The following is a 23,496-nucleotide window of genomic DNA, read 5'->3' as shown; positions in this document are numbered from 1 at the left end:
CCAAAAGAAAGAAAGAAAAAAAAATGCTTTGAATTTGTCCACGGGAATAAAAATGGTCCTTGGTCACTATCACTTTATGTGTTTGTTCTTTTATAACTAAGGTTATTTTTTAAAAAAAGCAGCAAAAGAAAAAAGTGAAAAATAAGTGTATAATGATGATCTCCTTTTAAAAAATGGGAGAAGACAACCGTAGTAATTCACGCTGGCTAATGCAAATGCACCAGGGAGCTAGGCCATTGCTCTTCGGCTCTGCAACTGATGCCCCGGCCTTCTGGGCCCCTGGGTAGCAGACAAATCAGGAGAGGTCATTGTGAAGCTCCTGGAACAAGGGCTTCATCTGGAGGGGAACCATGGCATTGTTGATGGACCCGGGGCTGATCCTGAGTCTCTGAAAGCTAGTTAATCAAGGTGACAGAAGAGTCATATTTTGGTCCTTGGCAGGTTGGATGAAATGTCAGACTTGCAGGGGTTGGGAATGAGGTACAGTGATGAAGCATGTGCTCCGATACAAACAGAACAAAAGGATCCTATGGCCCCATGCTGTTTCTTTCTTTAGATTTGTATCTGTATCACATCATTAAATATAATATTCTAGAGAGTACATGCTTAATTCACTTCAAGTTGCTTTTTTAAAAGTTTAACTGAACAAAGAGTATACCCAGTTGATTTTCCTATAACGTCTCTAAATAAGTTGAACTATCTTTACTATTAAAGGGGTAGAACACTAGAACTGAGGAACTGGAAGTCATAAATCCTTAGAACAGAATTGGTGCTTGGAAATGGCCTTTAGTGAGCTATACTCCAAAGCATTAAAGCTTAGTGGAAAAACTGGTAGAATCTGCATGAAGTCTGTAATTTAGTAAATAGTACAATCGTTCCAGTGTTACCTAGTTTGGACAACTATTATGTATATGTTACATGTTAACATTAAAAAAAAAAAAATGCAGGGCCGGGGAGATTGCTCAGCAGAATAAGTGCTTGCCTAGCAAGCGCAAGGTCCTGAGTTCAATCCCTGGTACCACAAAAAACAAAAAACAAAAACAAAAAAACCCCAAAGCAAACAAACAAAAAAACTGAGCAGTTCTATAACATTCCTAAAAGTGTTAAGATTATTTTAAAATTAATGTCTTTAAGAAGTATCCAAGAATTAAAAAATAGAAGCAAACTGAAGCACTCTCAATCTGAGATGTATTTATGTTGAAAAATATTGCTGTGCATGTTGCTAACCTAAGTCAAAGGGTAGTGATGTTTAGGAAAATATAGTATTTCTTATTAGATACTTATAATTATTTAAATTGATGTTTGTAATTTCTGTGTGAAGTCCTTGGAAATAAGGAAAACAATCAAAAGAATGCTGACTGACTCTTACAACCTACACCGTCTTAGTTTAGAACTGCTGCAAATTTTATTTTTTGCCGAAAAAATAGTTTAATGATACATCTTAAAGTGTCTATGTAATAAGATTTTAGAGACTTGCATCTGTGACAAGAGTTTAGGACAATATCCAAATCTTCTAGGAAGTACACACACAAAATGCTAAATATATTACCTGAGGTACACCAATTTTTCTGCATGCTTCCAGGAAATTCTCCACATTTCGCCTGCACTTTGCTATTGTTAATTTAGGCTGCAATGAGAAAAGAAAGAGGAAAACATGGTGTTACTAGCAAAGGTTTATGAAACGTACTAACTGCTACACCTGGTGTACATGCCTGTGATCTCAGCACTGGGAAGGCTGAAGCACGAGGATCCTAAGTTTAGGGCCAGCCTGGGATAACATAGCAAGTTCAAGGCCTGCCTGGACTACACAGTGAGAACACTATTTAAAAAAAAAAGTGCTAACTTTAAAAGCATTCTTTGCCAGTTGCTTCACATACTTACAATGCTATAAAGAGTCAGTATATTTTTCCTCAAAGGATCTGGTGATGTTAGTCTTGAACCACAAAACTGCCACCGCTCACAACTTCGCGACCCCTGAGGGCAGCCACAGGAGCTGTGTGCACACCACATGCAGCTGTGCTCAGGAGCACCCCCACACAGACAGGCCCGCAGCCTGGGGGACCTCTGCGGGGCACCCCATTCTGACCAGCACAGCTCACCCTGGTTCTACAGCTGCGTGCTACACAGAGAGAAGCTTGGAAGGGGCAAAGATTTTTTGTCTTTTTCTCCCCCATTTAAAAACAGTATACACTATAAAGAATTTGGAAGAATTAATTACCTACAGATCATCTTTCACCTACAGCCACAATTAACACTTGATCTATTTTCTTTCACCCTATTCTAGGGAACATAATTTTTAAACATCAGTAACAGTTGCTCAAAAATATATGACAGAGGCAGTAACTCATTATTAACTGACAACAACTAAGATTTTAAGAACATCTGTTTATGGATCTGGGATCATCTAACTAGCAACTTCTCAAAGAATCACAAAAAATTAACATGAATATAGACAAAAAAACTGGTAAGAGTTCCCATGTGTGTTTCACTTTCATTTATATCCTCACTACAAAAATAATTCTAAGAAAGTAAATTATAGTTATTGGATGGTCATAAGAACAAAATAAAGGAAAAAACAGTCTACTGTGAAGAATACCAATTTTTATGAAGGAAAAAGGTGTCAAAATTCATCTTGAAATCTAATACTATAACAGAAATTCCATTAGAGCAATATTGATTTTTGTTGTTGTTGTTTATTTGCTTTTTTTTTTCCCTGGTATTGGAGATTGAAGTCAGGACCTTGCACTTGCCAGGCAGGTGCTTAGGCCACTAAGCTCTCTCTCCAGCCCGTTTGCTTTTTTGAGACAGAGACGCACTATGTAGCCCAGGATGGCCCAGGATGGCCGTGAACTCAGCAATTCTATCTCAGCCTCTAAGTGCTGAGACTTCAGATGTGAGACTCCACTCCTGGCAACAGTATTTATTTATTGTTAAGAGTCATGACCACAATTTGAAAGCAGGGTTGCCCCCCCTTCTCCTCCCTTTTAATTTAAATAGTGGATGATTTTCATCTAGCTAAGTGAATGTCTACTTCCTCAGCCCAAACGTGACAGTTTGGGAACTTTTGCATATTTGAATGTGCCTTTTTATTACTCCAAAAGACTTCTTAAGCAGCGTACATCTGCAGTCCCATTCATTCAGAAAGCTCAGGCAAGAGGATTGCTTGAACCCAGACTTTTTTCCTTTAACAAGTCAAAACAACAAAAATCACTCTTTATTTGCCTAGTATAAAAATACTTACTTTTAGGTTTTTTTTTTTTTCCAAAGTTTACTTTTAGTTTTAAAAATTATTTAAAAATTATTTGGAACCAGATGTGGTGGCACATACCTATAATCCCAGCACTTGGAAGGCTGAGGCAGGAGGGTCACTGAGTTAGAGGCCAGCCTGAAGTGCATAGGGAAACCCTGTCTCAACACTCCACCCACAAAAAAAATCAGTTTAAAAAAATTATGTAGTTTAGGTGGGCTTGATTTCTTGGCAGTCCTGCCTCAGCCTCTCCAGTGATGGTGGTACAGGCATGTGGCACCCTGCCCAAGTAATACTTGCTAGTTTTTTGGATACTGGGAATGAAACTCAGGACCTCTTATTTACCAGGCAGATGCTGTGCTACTGAGCTATATCCCTGGCCTATTACTTGCTTTTTTAAAAAATTCATTCATTCATTCATTCATTCATTCATTCATTCATTCATTCAGTACAGGGTCTTGCTACTCAGCTCAGACTCTGTAGTGATCTTTTTGTCTCAGTCACCCCAGCGCTGGAATTGCAAGCGTGTGCCACCATGCCTGGTTTCAGTGGCTGGCATGGCGCACTCAGGGTTCCAGGGCCAGCATGGCATGTGGTATTGGGTCCTTGTGCTTGCCAGGCAGGTGCTTAGACTGCCAAGCTATCTCCCTAGTCCAGTACTTGCTTTTAAAATCAAGTAGAAAAATGTCCAAATGCTGGACCTGGTGACACACATCTGTCATTCCAACATTTGGGAAGCTGAAGTAGGATGATTACTGTGTATTCAAGGCCACCCTGGGCAACACAGTGAGTTGAAGGTCAGCATGAATTACAGAGCATGACCTTGTCTCAAAAAAAAGAAAAAAAGGTGCCAAATAAGAGCCTGATGTTAGCCAGGCACAGCAGTGCATTAGGGAAACGGCCAGGAGGATCACACGTTTGCATCCCTCCTGGGCAGCATAGCAAGACCATGTCTCAAAATTTAAAAACACTTCAAAACACTAAGGAGGAGCTCAGTGGTAAAGCTTCCCTGGGTTCAGTCCCCAACACCGCATCCAAGCTGGAAAAGTTAACAAGTTAGAGAATGGAGGAGGATTATGGTAGACGTGGGGTTGATGCAGCCTAGTGACTCCTGTGGGAGATCACAGAACAGGGATTTATGAAAGACTACTTTTCTTTTTTTCATACTCTTTACTATTATTATTTTTGTGGTACTAGGGGTTGAGCCAAGGGTCTTCACACAGAGCTACATCTCCAGTGTTTTTTTGTTCCTTTGGGGATCTTTCTTTTTCTTTCTTTTTTATTTTTGTGGGGAGTGAGTGTTAAAGGATCATCCAAACAATAAAACTACACATGCTTTAAAAAAAAAATGTTAAAAAGGGGCCAGGGAGATGCTCAGTGGAATACGTGCTTCCCTGGCAAGCACAAGGGCCTGAGTTCAATCCCCGGTTCTGCCAAAAAAAAAAAAAAAAAGAAAAAGAAAAAAGAAAGAACGAACAAACAAATGCAAGCAAGCAAGCAAGCTAGCTTAGGTAAGCACAGGGACCTTGATTAGAGTCCCTGGCACCACATGCTGTGCCAGCCCTACCCCCAGGGTGGGTTGAAGCAGCCCAGTGCTGGGGAGGCTGAAACCAGGAGATTTACCACAAGTCCAAGCTTCATAGTGAGAACCAGCAATGCCAGTAAGAATTATTTTTGTTGTTGATAACAAATACATAAATTTAAAAAAATAAAAATAACTACACTTTTTTTTTTTTTTGTATCTGTAGCATAGACAAAACCCAGGTAAAGAAAACCCCATGACTTTTGGAGACAGGGTCTCACTGTGGTTCAGAGTGCCCTTGGACTCATTATATAGCATCAGCAAGCCTTGAACTCATCATGACGACCCTCCTGCCTCAGCCTCCCAAGTGCTGGGATAAGCAGGTACCACTACACCTAATTCTTTTTTGTTTTTTTGCAACAGGGTCTCACTAGGTCACCAAATTGTCCAGGCTAGGCTTGGACTTGTGATCCTCCTGCCCCAGCCTTTCGCAGTTCTGGGATTACAGGCACGCACCATCACACCTGACAGCCTTCATTATTTTTAAAAGAAAGGTTACTATTTTCTAAAAAATGAACTGCTTGTAACTCACTGTTGCTACATTTTCTGCCTAGACCAATGCCAGTAAGAATTATTTTTGTTGTTGATAACAAAACAAAGTTTTAAATGCCTGTTAAATCTCTTACAACTAAAAAGGCTCATGTATTTATTCCTTCAAGCAGTTAACCCCCTTCAATGCCTAGTGATCCACCTGTGGGTTGCCTATAATAACAGAACAAAATGAAATGTGTTCTCTTCAAATTCTCGTTGAAGATTTGTAGGTTAACATATATGAATTCCAAGGAAAATTTCAAAATATTTCAAGCTTCAGCATAAATGGGTTAAATGTTTATAAGTTTTGTTTCAGTGTGATGTTCTGATGATGGCAGTAAAGCACCCCAGGCCTTTTACTGTCAAATCTCAGTTCACCAGCGCCTTGCTTATTACCCCCGGAAATGAAGAAAAGCAGAGCACCCGCTTTCCAAGTGCTATTTTATTTAAGAGCCTTGCTGTTTCCCTTAGCGGAAATGCACGATACTGTTTTTGGATGTGCTACACAAGAAAGGGACATATTACACTCTTGGGACTTTGGGAACAAAGAAGCCCTTACAATTAAAATGATACAAGGTCCTTGGGAAAGATAAAGGATTCCACCTAGAAAAGCAGTAAGATGAATGCCTTAAATGGAACTCTACGTTCTATATAACTGCAGCTTGAGTCAATAATTTATAACAGGAGCTGCCTGCTAACTAACAATAAATTAATAGAAAATAGGCCGGGGAGATGGCTCAGTAGGATAAGTGTTTGACCGGCAAACGCCAAGAATCTGAGTTCAATCCTAGGTGGGGGGGGGGGATAACAGAAAATAAGATGGGGTTGGTAGAATAAGCACCTGCTTGGCAAGCTCAGGGTCCTGAGTTCAATCCCTGGTACATACCCTTCTCCCTACCAAAAAATAAAAAAGATGAGGTCACCCAGGTGTGGTGGCACATGCCTGTAATTTAGCACTCTGGAGGCTGAGGCAGGAGGACTGCAAGGAGTTTGAGGTCAGCCTGGACTATTATAGTGAGTTCAAGGTCAGTCTGAACTGCACAGTGAGACTTTGTTTCAAAAAACCAAAAAATAAAATGAAATTAAATTTTAAAAAGCTGAGAAGTCAAACATGGCTAAGTATAGTACAATTGTTATCAAAAGCAGGTGAAACACAGAGCTGGCAAGATAGCTCAGTGGACTAAGTGCCTGCTTAGGTAAGCACAGGGACCGGGGTTTGATCCCCAGCACCACAGGCTTTGCCAGTCCTACCCCTAGGCACAGTGAGTTGGCTACCAAGACAGGGCATATGGGTGCATGCCTGTAATCCCAGTGTGGGGAGGCTGATCACTACAGCTCCAAGCTGTGTAGTGAGACCCTGTACCAAATACATTAAAAAAAAAAAAAAAAAGAAAAGAAAATGAAAATAGCAGGTGAAACAATCAAATGCAGTGAAAGCTTTCATTCTATCTGCATGTGCACCGTGTATGCATATATGAGTGTGTGTATGTGCCCATGTACTATGGCCAGGAGGGAGGAAAAGTAGCTAAGTAGATGTTCTTAAACTAAGAGGAGGTTGTGAATATGCCCTATGACAGATGCTGGCACTCTGTGCTCCTCCACCAGTCCACAAGTCCACACACCCAGCTTCACCCACCCTGTTGGCTGCTAAACCTCTTCTCAGAGTCAGTCTGAGCTCAGTGAAAACTGCACCAAACGCACTGGCGGCCTGAGCCCAGCCCTCTATCAGGCACTGACAATGAATGAAAGCAGGGTAGGTGGGGAATAGTTAAGGGGCACAGAGTTATGATATACAGAACTATAATTAAAAGATACATAAACACACAAATAAAGAAAGTATGGCAAAATACAGTAACTATCAGACCTAGGTGAAAATGTTAAGTGTTCCCCTATCTGAAAGTTTAAACTTGTGTGTGTTCATAGGTTCTTTTTTAAAGTAAATTTAACTGATACATAAAAACAAAATTGTGGGGCTGGTGAGATGGCTCAGTGGTCTAAAGCACCTACTTAGAACAAGCTTAGCAAAGCACAGGGACCGCGGTTCAATCCCCCAGCACCACATGCCAGTCAGCCCCGCCCCCTGGTGGGCTGAGCTGGCCAAATACACACACACACACATAAATAAATAAGAATATTCACCAAAAAAAAAAAAAATTGTACATATTTAAAGATACTGTGACATTTTGATATATGTGTACATTATACAATGTTTAAAAAAGGTTACATACATCTTATTCCCTTTAATTATTTACCATTTCTGTCTTTTGTGAAATGCTGGGGATGGAGCCAGAGCCTCAGGCATGCTGGGCTGGGCAAGTGCTCTTACCAGGCTCTACCCTGGGCCATTCTTTCTTTTTTGGAAGTAGTGGTGGTCTGTCTGTCTGTCTGTCTGTCTGTCTGTCTTTCCTCTCTCTCTCTCTCTCTCTCTCTCTCTCTCTCCCCCCCCCCTTCCCTCCCTCCCTCCCTTTTGGCACAGAGTATCAAACTCAGGACCTTGGGCTTGCCAGGGAGGCGCTTATGCAACTAGGCCATCTCCCCAACCCCCAACCCCCATTATTTCCTTATGGTGAAAATATTTCAAGCCCTTCCTTCTCCATTAACCAGTACATTATCATTTTCTAGAGTTACCCTGCTGTCCAGCAGAGCAGATCTTTAAAAAAATTTTTTTAATTATAATAAAATTTAAATTAAATCAAATCAGAAGAGGTGTGTCAACCCAAGCCGAAAGCCTGCTCTTCTTCTCATGGCTGCCATCCTGATAGTAACACCCAAGTGTGACCAGCAGTAACCAAAAACATCATCCATCTTTCAGAATCCCTGTTCTCTGATCTCCCACAGAAGTCACTAGGCTGCATCAACCCCACGTCTACCATAATCCTCCTCCATTCTCTAACTTGTTAACTTTTCCAGCTTGGATGCGGTGTTGGGGACTGAACCCAGGGAAGCTTTACCACTGAGCTCCTGCTTAGTGTTTTAAAGTGTTTTTAAATTTTGAGACGTGGTCTTGCTACGCTGCCCAGGCGGGATGCAAACGTGTGATCCTCCTGGCCGTTTCCCTAATGCACTGCTGTGCCTGGCTAACATCAGGCTCTTATTTGGCACCTTTTTTTCTTTTTTTTGAGACAAGGTCATGCTCTGTAATTCATGCTGACCTTCAACTCACTGTGTTGCCCAGGGTGGCCTTGAACTCGCAGCAATCTTCCTACCTTAACTTCCTAAGTGTTGGGATGACAGGTATGCACCACCAGGTCCAGCATTTAGGCAATTTTCTTCCAGCATGATTCATCATTATTTTTTTGTTTTTGGAGGTAACTGTCTCACTATGCAGTTCAGACTGGCCTTGAACACACTATGTAGCCCAGGCTGCCCTCGAACACAATGATCCAAGTGCTGGGGTTACAGGCGTGTGCCACTATGCTGGTCTAGTCTTCATTCTAACCTGCAATTATAATCACAGTATTCCCCTTAAATCCTTTCAGTGTTTCCTCATTGTCTACACTAAGATAACATGCTCCTAAGGCCTTGGTAACATAGCCCCTGGCTTTTCTTTCTGACTTCATCCATTGCCTTTTGCACTCACACCTTGTATAATCCCTTTTGAACAATGGAACACTTCCTTGAATATGCCTATGATGCTCCTTTCCAAGGCCTCCTGCATGACAGGCAAGAGCTCTTGTGAGCTATACCCCAGGCTCTGCCTCCACTGTGGAATCTAGGATTACGATGCCTAGATTGACTTCCTCTTCCTCTGGCTTGCTGGCAAATTCCTGTCAAGCTTTAAGAATTAGTTCACATTTTTCATCTTCAATGAAGGTTTTCCTGAACTCTGGAGGCAGAGTTAACTCATCCCATCATTGTCTATCTACAGCACACTCTCATACATCTCTGTTCTAACATTCATCACACTGTTGTAAGTTATTGTTTTCATGTCTTTTTTCTCTAGTAAAAGTAAGACCAAGAAGGCAGAGAATTGGGCCGGGGTGATAGCTCAGTAGAATAAGCGCTTGCCTGGCAAGTGCAAGGTCCTGAGTTCAATCCCCACTACCATAAATAAATAAATAAGAAAGCAGAGAATAGACCCTTTAAATCTGCATCCCCAATATCTAGCACAATGACTGTCCACTGTTCAATAACTATCTAATGAACAGCTGATGCTTTCTAGCATTAAAAACTCACCACGGCCGGTGAGGGAACATGAATGCTTGGGACAGACCGAGGCCGCACATGATTGGCCAAATGGCAAAGAACAACACCATCTGTAAGAGCTGCTCCAAGATCACAAGGTAGGGAGACTTTTAACCGGTACTCAATGTGCTGAAAGAACAGGAAAATGCATAATATATTCACTGAACAGTAATTAGCACATAAGACATAATGGTGTTACAATAGACAATATTTAACTAGAAATCAAGATAAAAAGGAATCCTTGTCGCCCAAGTCAATATCTTACGGAGATCCAATATATATGCATGGCAGTCAGACCGCATATACTGTCAAGTACTACAGAATTTCAGAGACAATTTTCTGACTAGAAAGAAAAAGAAAGCCAGGTGTGGTGATACACACATTAGAGAGGCTGAGGCTGGAGGATCATCACGACTTTTTGAGGGTGGCCTAGGATACATAGTAAAACTATATCCTATCACAGACAAACAACAAAACAAAACAAAATTAAAGAGGAAAATTTAGATTTTCCTTCAGGTCCAAAATGAAATGGTGAATCTCTCACTACTGAGCGTGCTATATATGTTTACATGTATGTAATATAAATTATGACTCATAAAATTTCTTTATAACTTGAGGCAGGAAGGAAATGAAAAAAATGAGTAAAGCTAGGAATTGAGCTTTTAGAATAATTCATCTTATTTCTTAGTAACATGCTGAAAAAGAGTTTCCTTTTTTTTTTTTTTTGGTGGAACTGGGGATTGAACAAGAGTTTCCTTTGTAACAAAATTTCTTTAACTTTCGTAGTAAAGCACAGCACATAATGGAGTTTTGGTGTCACAGAGTGAACCCAGGGCCTCTCACATGGGCAAATGCTCTACACCCTCAGACCTTTTAAAATTTTATTTTAGAGAGGGTTTCACTAAATTATTAAACTGCCCAGGCTGGCCTTGAACTTTTGATCTTCCTGCCTCAGCCTCCCAAGTATCTGGAATTATAAGAGTGTGCTCCCACACCTGGCTTGGCATTTATTGGTTCTATAAAAATTGTACGTCAGATGCACAAGTGATTACAGGGATATGGACTAGAGCAGCAACACTTTAAGTGCAAGCCAAAAATAATATACTCACTTTCCGTAGCTGATCTATTAATTTCAGCTCTTCTTCTCTCTGTCTGGTGACGCATTCTGTAGAATCCGAGGCAGGTATAGGAGGTGAGAGTAGGGAGGGACCATGACCTACAGACAGTAAATGCAACAGAGAAAGGTGACTGTGGTGCCAGCAGAGTGCCCACATTGGCTCGACCTCGGATTCTTTTTCTTTCTTTTTTTTATGTATTTGGTACAGGGTCTCACTACACAGCTTAGACTCATAGTGATCCTCCTGTTTTCAGCCTCCTCAGCGCTGAGATTACAGGCATGAGCCACCATGCCTGGACTCCATGGTGGACTCAGTGTGCCTAGGGGCAAGGCCAAAGTGGCCTGTGGTGCTCAGAAAAGAACCCTGGCACCTGCGCTTGCCTAAGCAGGTGCTTAATCCACTGAGCTACCTTGCTGGCCCTTCGACCTTAGATTCTTTATGTGTATAGTACTGCCAATCTTGTGGAAAGACTCTGTTAAGATTTTTATTACAGAAATTTAAAAATACATACAATGGCAAAAGAGCATTAAAAAACCAGGACATTTTCATAAGCCAGTGGCTAACTACTATTGTATGATTATATCCACTTGAAAATGTTTTTATTGAAAATAACATACAAACAGAAAATTGCATGAATAATAAACACAGAGCTCTGCCACTCAGCTACATCTTCAGCCCTTCTTATTCTGAGACAGAATCTTGATATGCTTGCCCAGACTGTCCTGAAACCTATGTTCCTCCTACTTCAGCCTCTTGAGTAGCTAAGAATATAGGCATGTAATACCATGGCTGACTTCTAAGAAGCTTTCTTATTAAAACAAATTCAAACAAGGTGCTCCTGATTTACTATCAGTGAGATTATAAACTTCCACAGTTTAAAGCTTTTCCTAAAGCTAGCCCTTGGTAGAGACATGTGAAAGCATGTTAAGAGTTAATTTCATTGTCAGGCTATCCCCAATAACCCACTGTCCCACCTTGTAAAATCACTGCCACTTACCTTTATTTGTTTCTGTCCTGACAGCTCCTCGGAAAAGGAAGCTCTCAGGGCGCGGGACTTGATTTCTCTGGCTAGCAGCAGGAAAAGAATATGCAGCAGAGTGATGAACTAAGTCAGCTTGGAACAGCAAGATGAGGTTAAAGGAAATGAAAAGAAAAATTAAATATATAGACACATAAAGAAAAATCACATTAAACATGCCAATGATATAAAATGATGTCTCTTCATGAATGTAAAGTTTGGTAAGAAAAATAATACTCAGAGCAGGGAGGCCGTGTTTTTAATTCTGAAGTTATTTTTGGTGTTATCAACAGATGTTCATATGATGAACAGTCTCTTGCAAATCTATAGTCCTACTAGTTTATGTTCATTTGTTGTTATTACATGGCTAAGGAGTTGTTGAACAAGATGAATTTTTTTAAAATTTATTTATTTGTGTGTGTGTGTGTGTGGCCAGCTCAGCCCACCAGGGGGCGGGGCTGGCTGGCATGTGGTGCTGGGGGATTGAACCGCGGTCCCTGTGTTTTTGCTAAGCTTGTTCTAAGTAGGTGCTTTAGACCACTGAACCATCTCACCAGCCCAAAGATGAATTTTTAAAAAGAAAGTATTTAGGGGCCAGTGAGATGGCTCAGTAGAATAAGTGCTTCCCTGGCAAGCACAAGGACCTGAGATCAATCCCTGGTTCCGGAAAAAAAAAAAAAATAAATAAATGCATTTAGAACATTTCTGATTTGGTGTCTGATTTCCATTTCTGAAACGTTCTCTAAGAACTATCTCAGTCAGTTCTCTAAGAACTATCTTAGTTACTAAGAAGTAACTGATCAAGAAGTCCTGGAAAAGAATTACTTTTTTTTTTTTTTGTGGTACTGGGGATCAAAGTTGGGACCTTGTGCTTGCCAGGCAGGAGCTTATGCCACTAAGCTATATCCCCAGCCCAAGAATTATTATCTTGACATGATTATACCTCTATGTCTATTATCTGTTACTTTTTTTTTTTTTTTTTTTTTTTACCTGTTTCCACTGCAGGTGAATTTGACGTGGCATTAGGTCTGTCATCACTCTGCAGAGGAACAGAGACATATAAGAGTTATTATCCAGAAAGGGCTACTTTCCACATTCATGGCAACTCTGCAACTATGAAAGCAATGAATCTATGTAACTCTCCTGCAAAATTATGTCTAGAAATAAAAATTTGGTGAAATGAATTAATTTTTCACATTGTTTTAAAAAATAAACTTGTTATTCTGTTGCATTATGGATGCATTTTCTGGAGGCAGTCCTATTATCCTGCAGGCTTTCCAAAGATCCTGAAACATCATTCTAAGGTAGAAAATTCATTGAAAAATAGAAATGGGAACAAAATTTTTCTCATAGCATTTTTCCAAAATAGTTTCCAAAGTATTTTCCTCTGGAAAGCAAAATTTAATTTTTTAAGAGTGATGTAGGTTGCTGGGCATGGTGGTACACATCTCTAATCCCAGCACTTTTGAGGTTGAGACAGGATCACTGGGAGTTCAAGACCAGGCTGAGCTATAAAGTGAGTTCAACACCAGCCTGAACTGCTGTCTCAAAAAGACAGAAAATAAATAAATTTAATTATAACTTTTGAAATGATAAGATAGTTCTGAACGAAGAATGATTTTAAAACTGACACACACATATCTACTCCTATATTCTTCTCTACACTGGTTTCAGTAGTTTCAGAAATTGTCTTCAAACAAGGAGATAAAAATATTTTCAGAAATCTCATATTTATAGTTGAAGTTATTGATGACAAAATTTTAAATGCTGTTGAGAACATTTTTCCCAGTTATAATTCTTAGCTCAGGATTAAGACTCAAACAGTAAGGTATACATTTGAGTGAAACGATGAATTACCTTTCCAGGGAAAAGACATATTCATCAAAATTGTAAAAAAAAAAAAAAAAGATTGGGCCCCGATAGATAGCTCCACAAACTAAGCACCTGCTTAGGCAAGCATGGAGAACTGGGTTCGATCCTCAGCCCCCCATGCCATGCCGGCCTCACCTCCAGGGGTGCTGAGCCCTTGAGCTGGGCAGAAAACAGATTCTAAAGAGCCAGGTGTGGTGGTGCATGCCTGTAATCAGTGCTGGGGAGGTGTAAACAGGAGGATCACTATGAGAACTGCATAGTGAGACACTACCAAATACATTTAAAAAAAAAAATCACAGTAAAAAAAGAGATTGTAAATTCATATCGAAGTTTCAGGTGTTGGAAAAAATGGAAATTTCAATAAGAAATTTAAGTTAAAGCAAGAGTAACAGGAAACAGTAAAAGGAATCAACAGGAAGGTGATGTAAAAGCTGACCTTTTTTTTTTTTTCCAATTATGTATGTATCTGGTACTTGTGTATCTCACTGCACAACTCAGACTTATCAGACTTGTAGTGATCCTCCTGTTTTAAGTCTCCTCAGTGCTTGGATGACAGCGTGCGCTACTACTCCCAGATTTGGTTGCTGGCTCAGAGCACCCCGGGACTGGGAATCGAGCTCTGGTCCCTGGGCTTGCCAAAGCAGGCACTTAGTCTACTGAGCTATTTTGCCCTGGCATACTTTTGTGAGGACACAAGACTATCCTGTCTGTCAAAGGGTGTGTGCCAGGAAGGGAAAAGCACACTAGCCAGATAGAGTGAAGGTCCAATGATGAAAACCTTTAAAGACACAGATTATTCTTCTAGATACATTTAAGAAGTGTCATTTATAGTACAGAGGCTAGAAGTTTAAGCACAGTAAGGAATAAAAGGAAGATACAAAGGCAGCCTTACAAGATAAATAAGTTGAAGACTTGAGACAAATGATACCAAATGACAGTAAATGCCGTGGACCTCCTGAACTAACTGCAGAGCCTGCTCAATACAATCCGCGCCAGGAAAACAGCTACAGGGCAGGGTCTTGTATATGATGGCTTCAAAAATATACTTTTACCAAAAGAAACCTTAAGTCTAAGTGACTTTCAGGATAGGACACTAAAATAATTAACTCAGATCACTCTAGGATTACTTAACTATATTTGGGGATTCTTGGAGCACAAAAAATGATTATGGAGTAATCTTAAAAAATTGGTATGAGGGCCAGGGAGGTGGCTCAGTGGATTAAGCACTTCCCTGGCAAGTGCTAGGGCTTGAGTTCAATCCCCGGTTCCGAAAAAAGGAAAAAAAAAAAGGTATGAATTCAGGTTTTTTTTTTTTTTTTGAGACTGGGTCTTACTCACTACGCAGTCCAGGCTGGCCTTGTGCTCACTTCTGTAGCCCCCAGGTTGGTCTCAAACTCACAAAGATCCTCCTGTCTCAACCTCCCAAGTGCTAGGATTACAGGAGTACACCACCATGCCCAGTTCCAGGCCGCATGGTGGGTGCCCAGGGATCCAGGGCCAAGACCGCACGACATGAGGGGTCAGGATCGAATTCAGGTCCTTGTGCTTGCCAGGTAGGTGCTTATGCCTCTGAGCTATCTCCCTGGCCCCATGAATTCAATTTTTAAGACTGGCTGAGCAATAAAAGAAACAAAACCATGCATAAACACAGCATATAATTGTTGTAAAAGTAAAGATAAAATCTGATAACCAATCATCTGCCTGTTTAGCAGGTCTGATAGAAGGAAAGTCAGACTTAACATCTAACTTAAATCAGTAAAGTTTTAGATTTACTTTTACATGAGAATCACTTTTGTAGAAAAAATAAGATCTGGATCCTACAAATTTCGGTACATCCATATCTGACCTTTTTTAGTTAACCGACTCTGAGATAGGATAATTCCCAAAGCCCAATGGCTCCCTTGCGATAATCCAATTTCTCTTTTACACATGTAGAGTGGTACTAGCTGCGTATCTGTATTTCTCCTTAAGTAAGCTCAGATTCTTCAGAGAATTTTGAGGGAAAAAATTGCTGAAACAATTTTCTTTTCTTTTTGGTTTTCTGAGACAGGGTTTCAACTATGTAGTCCAGGCTGGTCTTGTACTTACTCTCTGACATTCTCTTGCGTCAGCCTCCTGAAAGCTGGGATTAGAGGCATGCACCACTACACCTGGCTGCTGAAATAATTTTCTATGTTGTACAAATAAGGACCCTAACTGAAAAAGGCTAGCAAAAGGTTACCATGGAAGAGAATTTCAGATAAAATTTTCTTAGGGGTCACCCAGGTACATAAAGCACTTTCACTAACTGATCAGAGAAATGGGTCATTAGGTTAACAGATACCATAAAATTGAGAGGTTAGCATGACGCAAGAATTTGAAAGTATTCTAGTACACTGCAGGAGCAAAAATGCTCAAACTGCCAAATTAAATATTCAGGAAAAAAAGAACAAAAAACACAAGAAGTAGAAATTTGGGAATACAACATGAATGCTGAGAATTAGAATAGATATTGAATAAAAAGAACATCACAAACTGAAAAAGACAAGCAAAGCTGGCATGGAAAGTAAGATATGTGAAAACCCAGGCAGGCCCAGCACTAGGAAGGCTATGCTTGGTTACACTTCTAGCCATGCTTGTGGAGCCAAAAGGGAGGGAAGGGAATCTGTAAACAGGTATTAAGAAAGCACCTTTATTTAGAGAAAAATCATGTATGAGATGATGATACTTTCAAGTGCAAAGATGTTTACACAGAAACCTCTAACTGGAAAGAAAAGAAGAATCAGTGAGAACCACTTTGGGACAGATACATTAGATATAAGGAAGACCCTTTTGACGAGAATTATTAAATCATTTCTTACGCATTCTCTGGTGACGAATGTGGAATTATGATTCCCAGAGGCCTTCAAAAGATAAAGTACTACAGATTAATTTCTAGAGTTAAAGATAAAATGTTAAAGTTAATTTCTAGAGTTAAGAGTTAGTTTGTTTATTGAGCAGGCCTCAAACTGTGGCCCTCTTCTTGCCTCAGCCTCCCAAGTGCTTTGATTATAGGCGTGTATATAGCCAGCTTTAATTTCTAAAGTTTAAATTCAGGTTTTTTAGAAGGTGGAATTTATCATTTCTTAAGATATTATGTTGACATAAAGTAAAGACTAATCATTTTTTTTCTTATAGACAATAAACATTTTAGGTGTGCAGGTTATTATGACCTCTGTCACAACTATTCCAACCATTCACTGTGAAACACAGATAATACATGAACAAAAAAGGATCAGCTGTGCCTACTAAAACTTTAATTATAAAAACAGGTGGCCTACAGTCTATAGTTGGCTGACCCATACTGTGGGGGGTTGGGCAGTGGTAGTTTTAGACAGATTCATTATTCTCTATCATTACACAACAAATTAATCTGATATTGTGTGTCACAAAACGAGAATGACACTGGGGAAATAGCTCAGTGAAATAAGTGCCTGCTTGGCAAGTTTAAGGTCCCAAGTCCAATCCCTGGTACCAAAAAAAAGAGACAGAGAAAGAATGACTTTTCAAAATCTGAATATAAGAACTTAATGCAGGTTCTATGTCTTTTTTTTTTTTTTTTTTTGAGACAAGGTCTTGAACTCACTTGTATAGCACAAACTGGCCTCAAACTCACAGTCATCCTCCTGCCTCAGCCTCCTGAGTGCTGGCATTATAGGTGTGCACTACCATGACCAACTTTCTATGACTATGTCTGAAACAATAAAATGTTCAAAAATTTTTATGCAAAATCTCTCCATTTTGCTTCTTTCTTTCCTTTTCTTTTCTTTCTCAAGACAGAGTCTCCCTGTGTAGTCCAGGCTGACCTCAAACTTTCAGTGATCTTCTTGCCTCAGCCTTCCAAATGCTGGGATTACAGGTATACCCCACTATGCCCACAGTACATGTGTATTTTATACATCCCTATATTTCAGGCTTCTGTAAGACCAATCTACTGGGAAATTTTAAGACCTACCTTTATTTCTTCCCCAAATTTCCTGGATAATGAATATAAAAAGAGATACCTTAAGAGGCATGAAGGCAGCAGAATGAGGCAGGGTAGCAGCACAGCCCACTTGATTCAACCCTGACAGCGACTACATTTCAAACGAAGAGAAGACACAGAAGGCAGCGTTTGTTAGCAAAATGTCAAGTGTGCATATCTGAGCAATGAAATTAGAAAAGGAAAGGTCACTGACAACTTTCAAATATTTACTAAGATAGACAATATTTAATATCTTTTATCCAACCTAGTTTTCCATCTGTGTAATTCAGGATATTTACAATATCTCATATAATATCAATAACTGGGAGTTGTGATTTTGTAAAAATGATTTTACATAGAAATAAATCTGAGAACATTATCATTTTTATCAAAATACTTTTGAAACTATGGAGTCCTCTGCTGTCCCTATGATGGGAAATACTTTTAGTCAAAGAATTCCATTTTATTTTATTTATTTTATTTTTTTAAAATATTTATTTATTTATTTTGTGTGTGGCCAGCTCAGCCCACCAGGGGGCGGGGCTGGCTGGCATGTGGTGCTGGGGGATTGAACCGCGGTCCCTGTGCTTTGTTTAGTTTAGCTTGTTCTAAGTAGGTGCCTTAGACCACTGAGCCATCTCACCAGCCCCAAGAATTCCATTTTAAATGAGCAGAGCTATAGTGAATCAGAACAGCGTCTTCCCAATATTAATCCCAATTATACCGACTGCTACTCAACTCCATGTAGAGACAGCATTGGCAAATGTTCTGAGGCAGGAAAGGGCTGAACTATCTGGGGAGTTGGAAAAATGTGGGTAGAGTGAGTCCAGAGATGAGACTGGACAGGTGCGAGCAGCCAGAGGTGACAAAAACTTTGAGGCCACGGGAATAGGTTTGGACTTGAGCAGCAGGAAGGCTTGGAAGAGTAGGTATGACAAGGTCAGGGACAGAATTTAAAACGGGACTCTTGGTATAGTGTTGGTTGGACACTTTGACATACAAAAAATTTGCTTTTTAGAGGCCATCAGTTTAGAAGGAAAAAATGTGGCTTTTAATAAGAGTCATTTCACTCATGAGGCAAGGCATGAATACTTTTTTTTTTTTGACACAAGGTTTCACTATGCAGTTTGGGCTAGTCTTGAACTCACTTTGTAGCCAGGCTGGCCTTGAACTCACTGAGGTCCTCTTGCTACAGCCTCAGCCTCTCAATTGCTGGGATTATAGGATGTGCCACCACATTTGGCTGAACACTTTTAATTACAATACAGGTGTATTCTTCTGACAAATACCTGAAAGCTATTTCAAACTTCATGCTAAGAGGATTCTGCTATTGTCCTTTCAAGCTCTACTTTTTCTTATATAAACTTTCAGTTATAGTATGGAAGGCAACAGATACATTGTGTCTCCTGCTCGTCCTAAGTCACCCACATTGAGATCTACCTAAGTGACCGTGGAAAGACATTCTCTGCCTCAGTAATGAGAATGGTGATCATTTTTAACCTTAAATTTGCTTTGAGAAGTGAAGGAGATACTTTTGCGTCTGGATCATCAGAGCTTTCACTATTTCCCTCATAAAAGTATTTCTGACTTCTCATGCCGAGCAACTTCTTCTAAAACTCCAAACTCTGTGGACATCTTCATCTTTAAGTCTGCCCAGCTAAAATGTGCTTTATCTATTTCAAGGAAAATGAAACTTGCAGAGTGTACAGAAATTGTAACAGACAGTGGGAACCCACAGAGCAGAGACCTGATGATCAAGGAACGCAACTCACAGGACAACAGCAGCAGCGCTTCTGGCACATGACGCAGGACTTGCTGAAGACACTGCTTTTGAATACAGTGGTTTTGATATTACCATAAAAACAGGATGGGAAACATTATGGGAAAAGCAATTCTACAAATGGTGGGCATTTTCTTGTAAGACTTATAAAGTTAGGATTTTAAATAAAGTCCCATTTTACACTAATTTTCAGTTGGTGAAAATGCAATAAAAAGTAAACCAGTGTTAGCTGGGTATGCAACTGTAATCAGGCACTTGGAAGGCTGAGGCAGGATTGCCTCAAGTTCAAGGCCAGCTTTGGCTACCTAGTGAGTTCCTGGTGAGCCTGTCTCAAAACAAACAAAACCAAAAAAGCTAAACAATACAAAAAAGTAAATGAGTGTTAAAAGTGATCAGTAGTTAGCATTATCAGCTAATAATAATGTTTTCCTGAGTTTAAAAATGAGTGGAGTAATAATATTGAGATGCAAGAATTTAGAATTTAAATTTGGGATTTTTTTTAGCAGTTTAAAATACATAATAAAATAGGAAGCCAAATGTAAAGTTGTATATTAGTATATTAGTGTCATGGGGTAAGGAATCCCATTTAACAAACGGGTGACTCATGAGTCAAATTAACAAATAATAAAATGTACCTGGAAGGAAAAGCCGTGTGAAAGGCTGATACAGTGATACATCTCACATACACAAAGCCAGTGCAGTTCTTACTGCAAATGTTTTTCATTGGAGAAAAGCACTGCAGAGACTGTGCAGCCCTTGAATCCTGGGTACCATGGACAGTGCTGCCAGGACACAGACCCACCTCCTCCAAAGCTTTCAGCAATGACTCTCACCATGTTTTATGGTATGCAGGCATGGGGGGTACTGCAAATTGAACTCAGGACCTTGTGCTTGCTAGTCAGGCACTGTGCTACTGAGACACATCCCAGGCCCCTTTTTTTTGTCCTGTCTTTTAGACACAGGATCTCACTATGCAGTTTGGGCTGGCCTTGAACTCACTTTGTAGCCCAGGCTGGTCTCAAACTCTCACTGATCTTCCTGCCTCAGCCTCCTGAGTGCTGGGATTATAGGCGTGCGCCTCCAAGCCTGGCTTCAGGTCATTTGTGAGTGAAGAGCACATAGCTGCTCTTCAATCTTCAGACAGAGCAATGTAAAACTTCATTTTTTATAAATCTTACCACTAACAAGGCACTATCATCAGTGTGCTGAGACCTTCTGGGTGGGAAAGGACACTGGAGAGGTGGAGAAAAATGAAGCAATGTCAAAAGCAAACTACACACACAAGTGACACACTTCAAACAAACACACAAGAGGACAGAGATATTAAGCCACAACTTGGAGGGTGGTGACTCAAGGATCACACTTACAATCCTCTGAATCCAAGCACCTTACCAGCCAATGAATTAACTGAGCCCCAATTAACTTCAAACATGATTTCACTACTTAATAATCTTCTGAAGCAAAGTCAAAATTTATAGAAAACAATTTCTTTTTAAAGAAGTGAGACTCAAACTGAAGAAACTAATGGCAAAAATAAAGGAAAAGTCAATCAAAATTCAACTATGATAAAATTCATTCAAAGTAGGTATTTTTAAAAGACTAAGCAATTAATTTTACATTTACTCACAGTGAAATGTATTGACACACACACACACACACACACACACACACACACACACACACACACATTCTTTTTTTCTTATTATTATGTAGTCATTATGGATCTCATGTAGTTCAGGCTGACCTTGAACTCACTTGAACTCAATGTGCACCCCTGGCTGGCTTCTGAGTGCTAGGATTAGCAAACGTGTGCCACTGTGCTTGACACTGCCTAAGATAAAACTAATGACTTCACAGACTTTAATTGGTTAACAATGAAATAACCACTGAAGGTGAAATCCTGGAGTCTTTTTCTTCAACCAGCAACACCAGTCACCATCTCAGATATAGGTCTTAGAATTCTCTTTGGTGACACCATATTGTTGAGTGGGTATGGCCGGCAGAGCCAGAGAGGGTGACAGAGTCTCTGGGAGGGTGCACAGGCAGATGTGATGGAATCCTGATTCATGGCTGCTGCTGCTGCTTTTTTTGTTTGTTCTGAGACAGGGTCTTGCTATATATAGTTCAGGTCAGCCTTGAATGCACTATGTAGCCCAGGTTGGATTTGAACTCATACTGATCTTCCTGCCTCAGCTTTCTAATTACAGGCATGCATCATGCATCACCACACCCAGCTAGACCCAGGGCTTTTAACACAACCCTCTCACCTATATCATCTTTTCTTTGTAAATAGAATTTTGTGATGGAAAAAATATGGCAAAATTCTGATCACTGAAAACAGGAAAATCACATGTAAAACATTTCATTTACATGGGAAAAATAAATCCCAAAGAAAAGGTGGTTACACACTTACCTCACTATCCACTGGGGGTTGCTGTTTTTGTGGACTCTGTGTTGCTTTTTGCTAGATACCCCAAAGCCCCCCCAAAAGGAAGCCAGTTAAAATCTAGAGCACTAGAAATGATACTTACTCTGTTAGTTTTTGTTTTTTGAGACACAGTCTTGCTATGTAGTTCAGTTCAGGCTGGCCTTAAACCCACTATGGAGCCCAGGCTGGCCTTAATCACTCATGGTGATTTTTCTGCCTCAGCCTCCCAGATGCTGGGATTATAGGCACATGCCTCCATTCCCACTTGCACTTATTTCTTTGTTTCTTACATATACAGTAGATTTTTTTGATTTATACTTAAGATGTTGCCCTTACTTTTAGTATCTTATTTAAACTTAAAAAAAAATCTCACAACTGTATCATTATATTTTTAAAGATTAGTTTAGTTTAGTTTTGTTTTGACATAGGGTCTCACCATATGTAGTCCAGGCTAGTCCAGTTAAAATCTAGAACATCAGAAATGATACTTACTCTGTTAAATTTTAACTTAAATTCACAGTGATCTTCCTGCCTCAACCTCCTGAGTGCTGGGATTATAGGAACGCATCTTCTAACCTACTTAAATACCATGCTAAAGCTGACAGCTCCAGCTTTCCATTGACTGACTCAACTGGTTTTCTCAACAGCCTCTGCAAGCACTCTAGATGGAAACCACACTATCAACTCACGTCAATATCCACAAAGTTGTAATTTATTTCCTGCACTAAGGGTTGTGTCTCCCACTTCACTGATTTTTGCAATTAGGACAAATAATAACATGTATGTAGTTGGTCTTTTTACACAGAGTATCGCTTTTTTCTCCTGGTATGTATGTGGGACAGGTAATGATTATGTTCCTCTTAGACAACTGGTACATATACTAGGCATGCCACCATCATTTTTCTTCACCTTCTCCTTGTGGTCCTGCCCCCCACTCTCGTTCCCTCTCTGCAAAACTTCCCTCCCTCTTTCTTTCCTCTGTGATATATATAAAAATCATAATCACATCTGCTTAGAGATGAGAAAATTGAGAACAGAGATTGTGGGTCAAATACAAGGTCACAAAGTTTGTCAGTAGCATAATTGGGCTTTATACCTGTCTCCCAATGCCAAATTCTACACTCTACCCATGTTAGACTCAGAGCACCTACCATACTAGTATTATACATGTATAATAATTCTGAAATAGTTAATATTTAATTGATAAGTAGAATACATATGAGGAAACTCAAGGCACAAAGTAGTTTAGTAATTTTCAGAAAGTCAAGCACATAGTGAGTGGGAAATGATTAAAATTCAGATATTTTTGACCTGCCACCACTGCAATACTATCAGCTCTTGAGGATTTTAAAAATCATCCAGCTTTATACCTTCATTTTGAGTCTAATTATTGCAATTACTTTCTATTCCCCTTTTCTCCTCTAGTCTTTTTTTCTGATCTGTTCTAACATGACTACTTTCAAAGAAGTATCTCTTCTCCTGTTTTCTCCTATTTAAAATCTGCTGCTGCTTCTGCCTAACAGATCAAGATCACCCTATAATCTAAAGGCAGTCATGAACGTCTGCAGTGTGAGTAGCTCTCACTAGCTAAGGAAATTGGACAAAGGCAAGCTAAATAGCAACTTATGTAAACACACAGACAGCACCAGGGATATCTAAGCATCAGCCATATCACTTCATGAGAGGCAAGATGGCACTGTGGCCAGAGCAGGATATGGAGCCCACTCACTTACTAGCTGAGTATTTAACCTTA

At 39.9% G+C, this 23,496-nt stretch overlaps 1 protein-coding gene across 7 annotated transcripts in view; it reads right to left on the bottom strand.

Annotated features, from left to right (window-relative positions):
• Positions 1-23,496, bottom strand: part of Lrch3 (leucine rich repeats and calponin homology domain containing 3) — a 121,355-nt gene that overhangs the window by 24,641 nt on the left and 73,218 nt on the right. For 3 of the 7 annotated variants that reach the window (XR_002818805.1, XM_023704769.1, XM_023704767.1), the window contains exons 13-20: positions 21,729-21,779; positions 20,494-20,547; positions 17,576-17,647; positions 12,672-12,720; positions 11,661-11,777; positions 10,655-10,761; positions 9,537-9,674; positions 1,550-1,627 (exon numbers count right to left, since the gene is read on the bottom strand). Coding sequence is in view for 6 of the 7 variants with exons in the window: in XM_023704769.1 (XP_023560537.1) it covers positions 1,550-1,627; positions 9,537-9,674; positions 10,655-10,761; positions 11,661-11,777; positions 12,672-12,720; positions 17,576-17,647; positions 20,494-20,547; positions 21,729-21,779 (666 nt within the window). In the remaining variant the exon portion in view is untranslated. The remainder of the gene's footprint in view (positions 1-1,549; positions 1,628-9,536; positions 9,675-10,654; positions 10,762-11,660; positions 11,778-12,671; positions 12,721-17,575; positions 17,648-20,493; positions 20,548-21,728; positions 21,780-23,496) is intronic. The other 4 variants (XM_023704770.1, XM_023704768.1, XM_023704771.1 and 1 more) reach the window with 4 other exon arrangements.

Source organism: Octodon degus, unplaced genomic scaffold (assembly GCF_000260255.1).
Source record: "Octodon degus isolate 3935 unplaced genomic scaffold, OctDeg1.0 scaffold00203, whole genome shotgun sequence".
NCBI classification, from domain to species: domain Eukaryota; kingdom Metazoa; phylum Chordata; class Mammalia; order Rodentia; family Octodontidae; genus Octodon; species Octodon degus.
The sequence above is the reverse complement of the archived record's forward strand: the minus strand, read 5'-3'. Positions and strand labels throughout refer to the sequence as shown.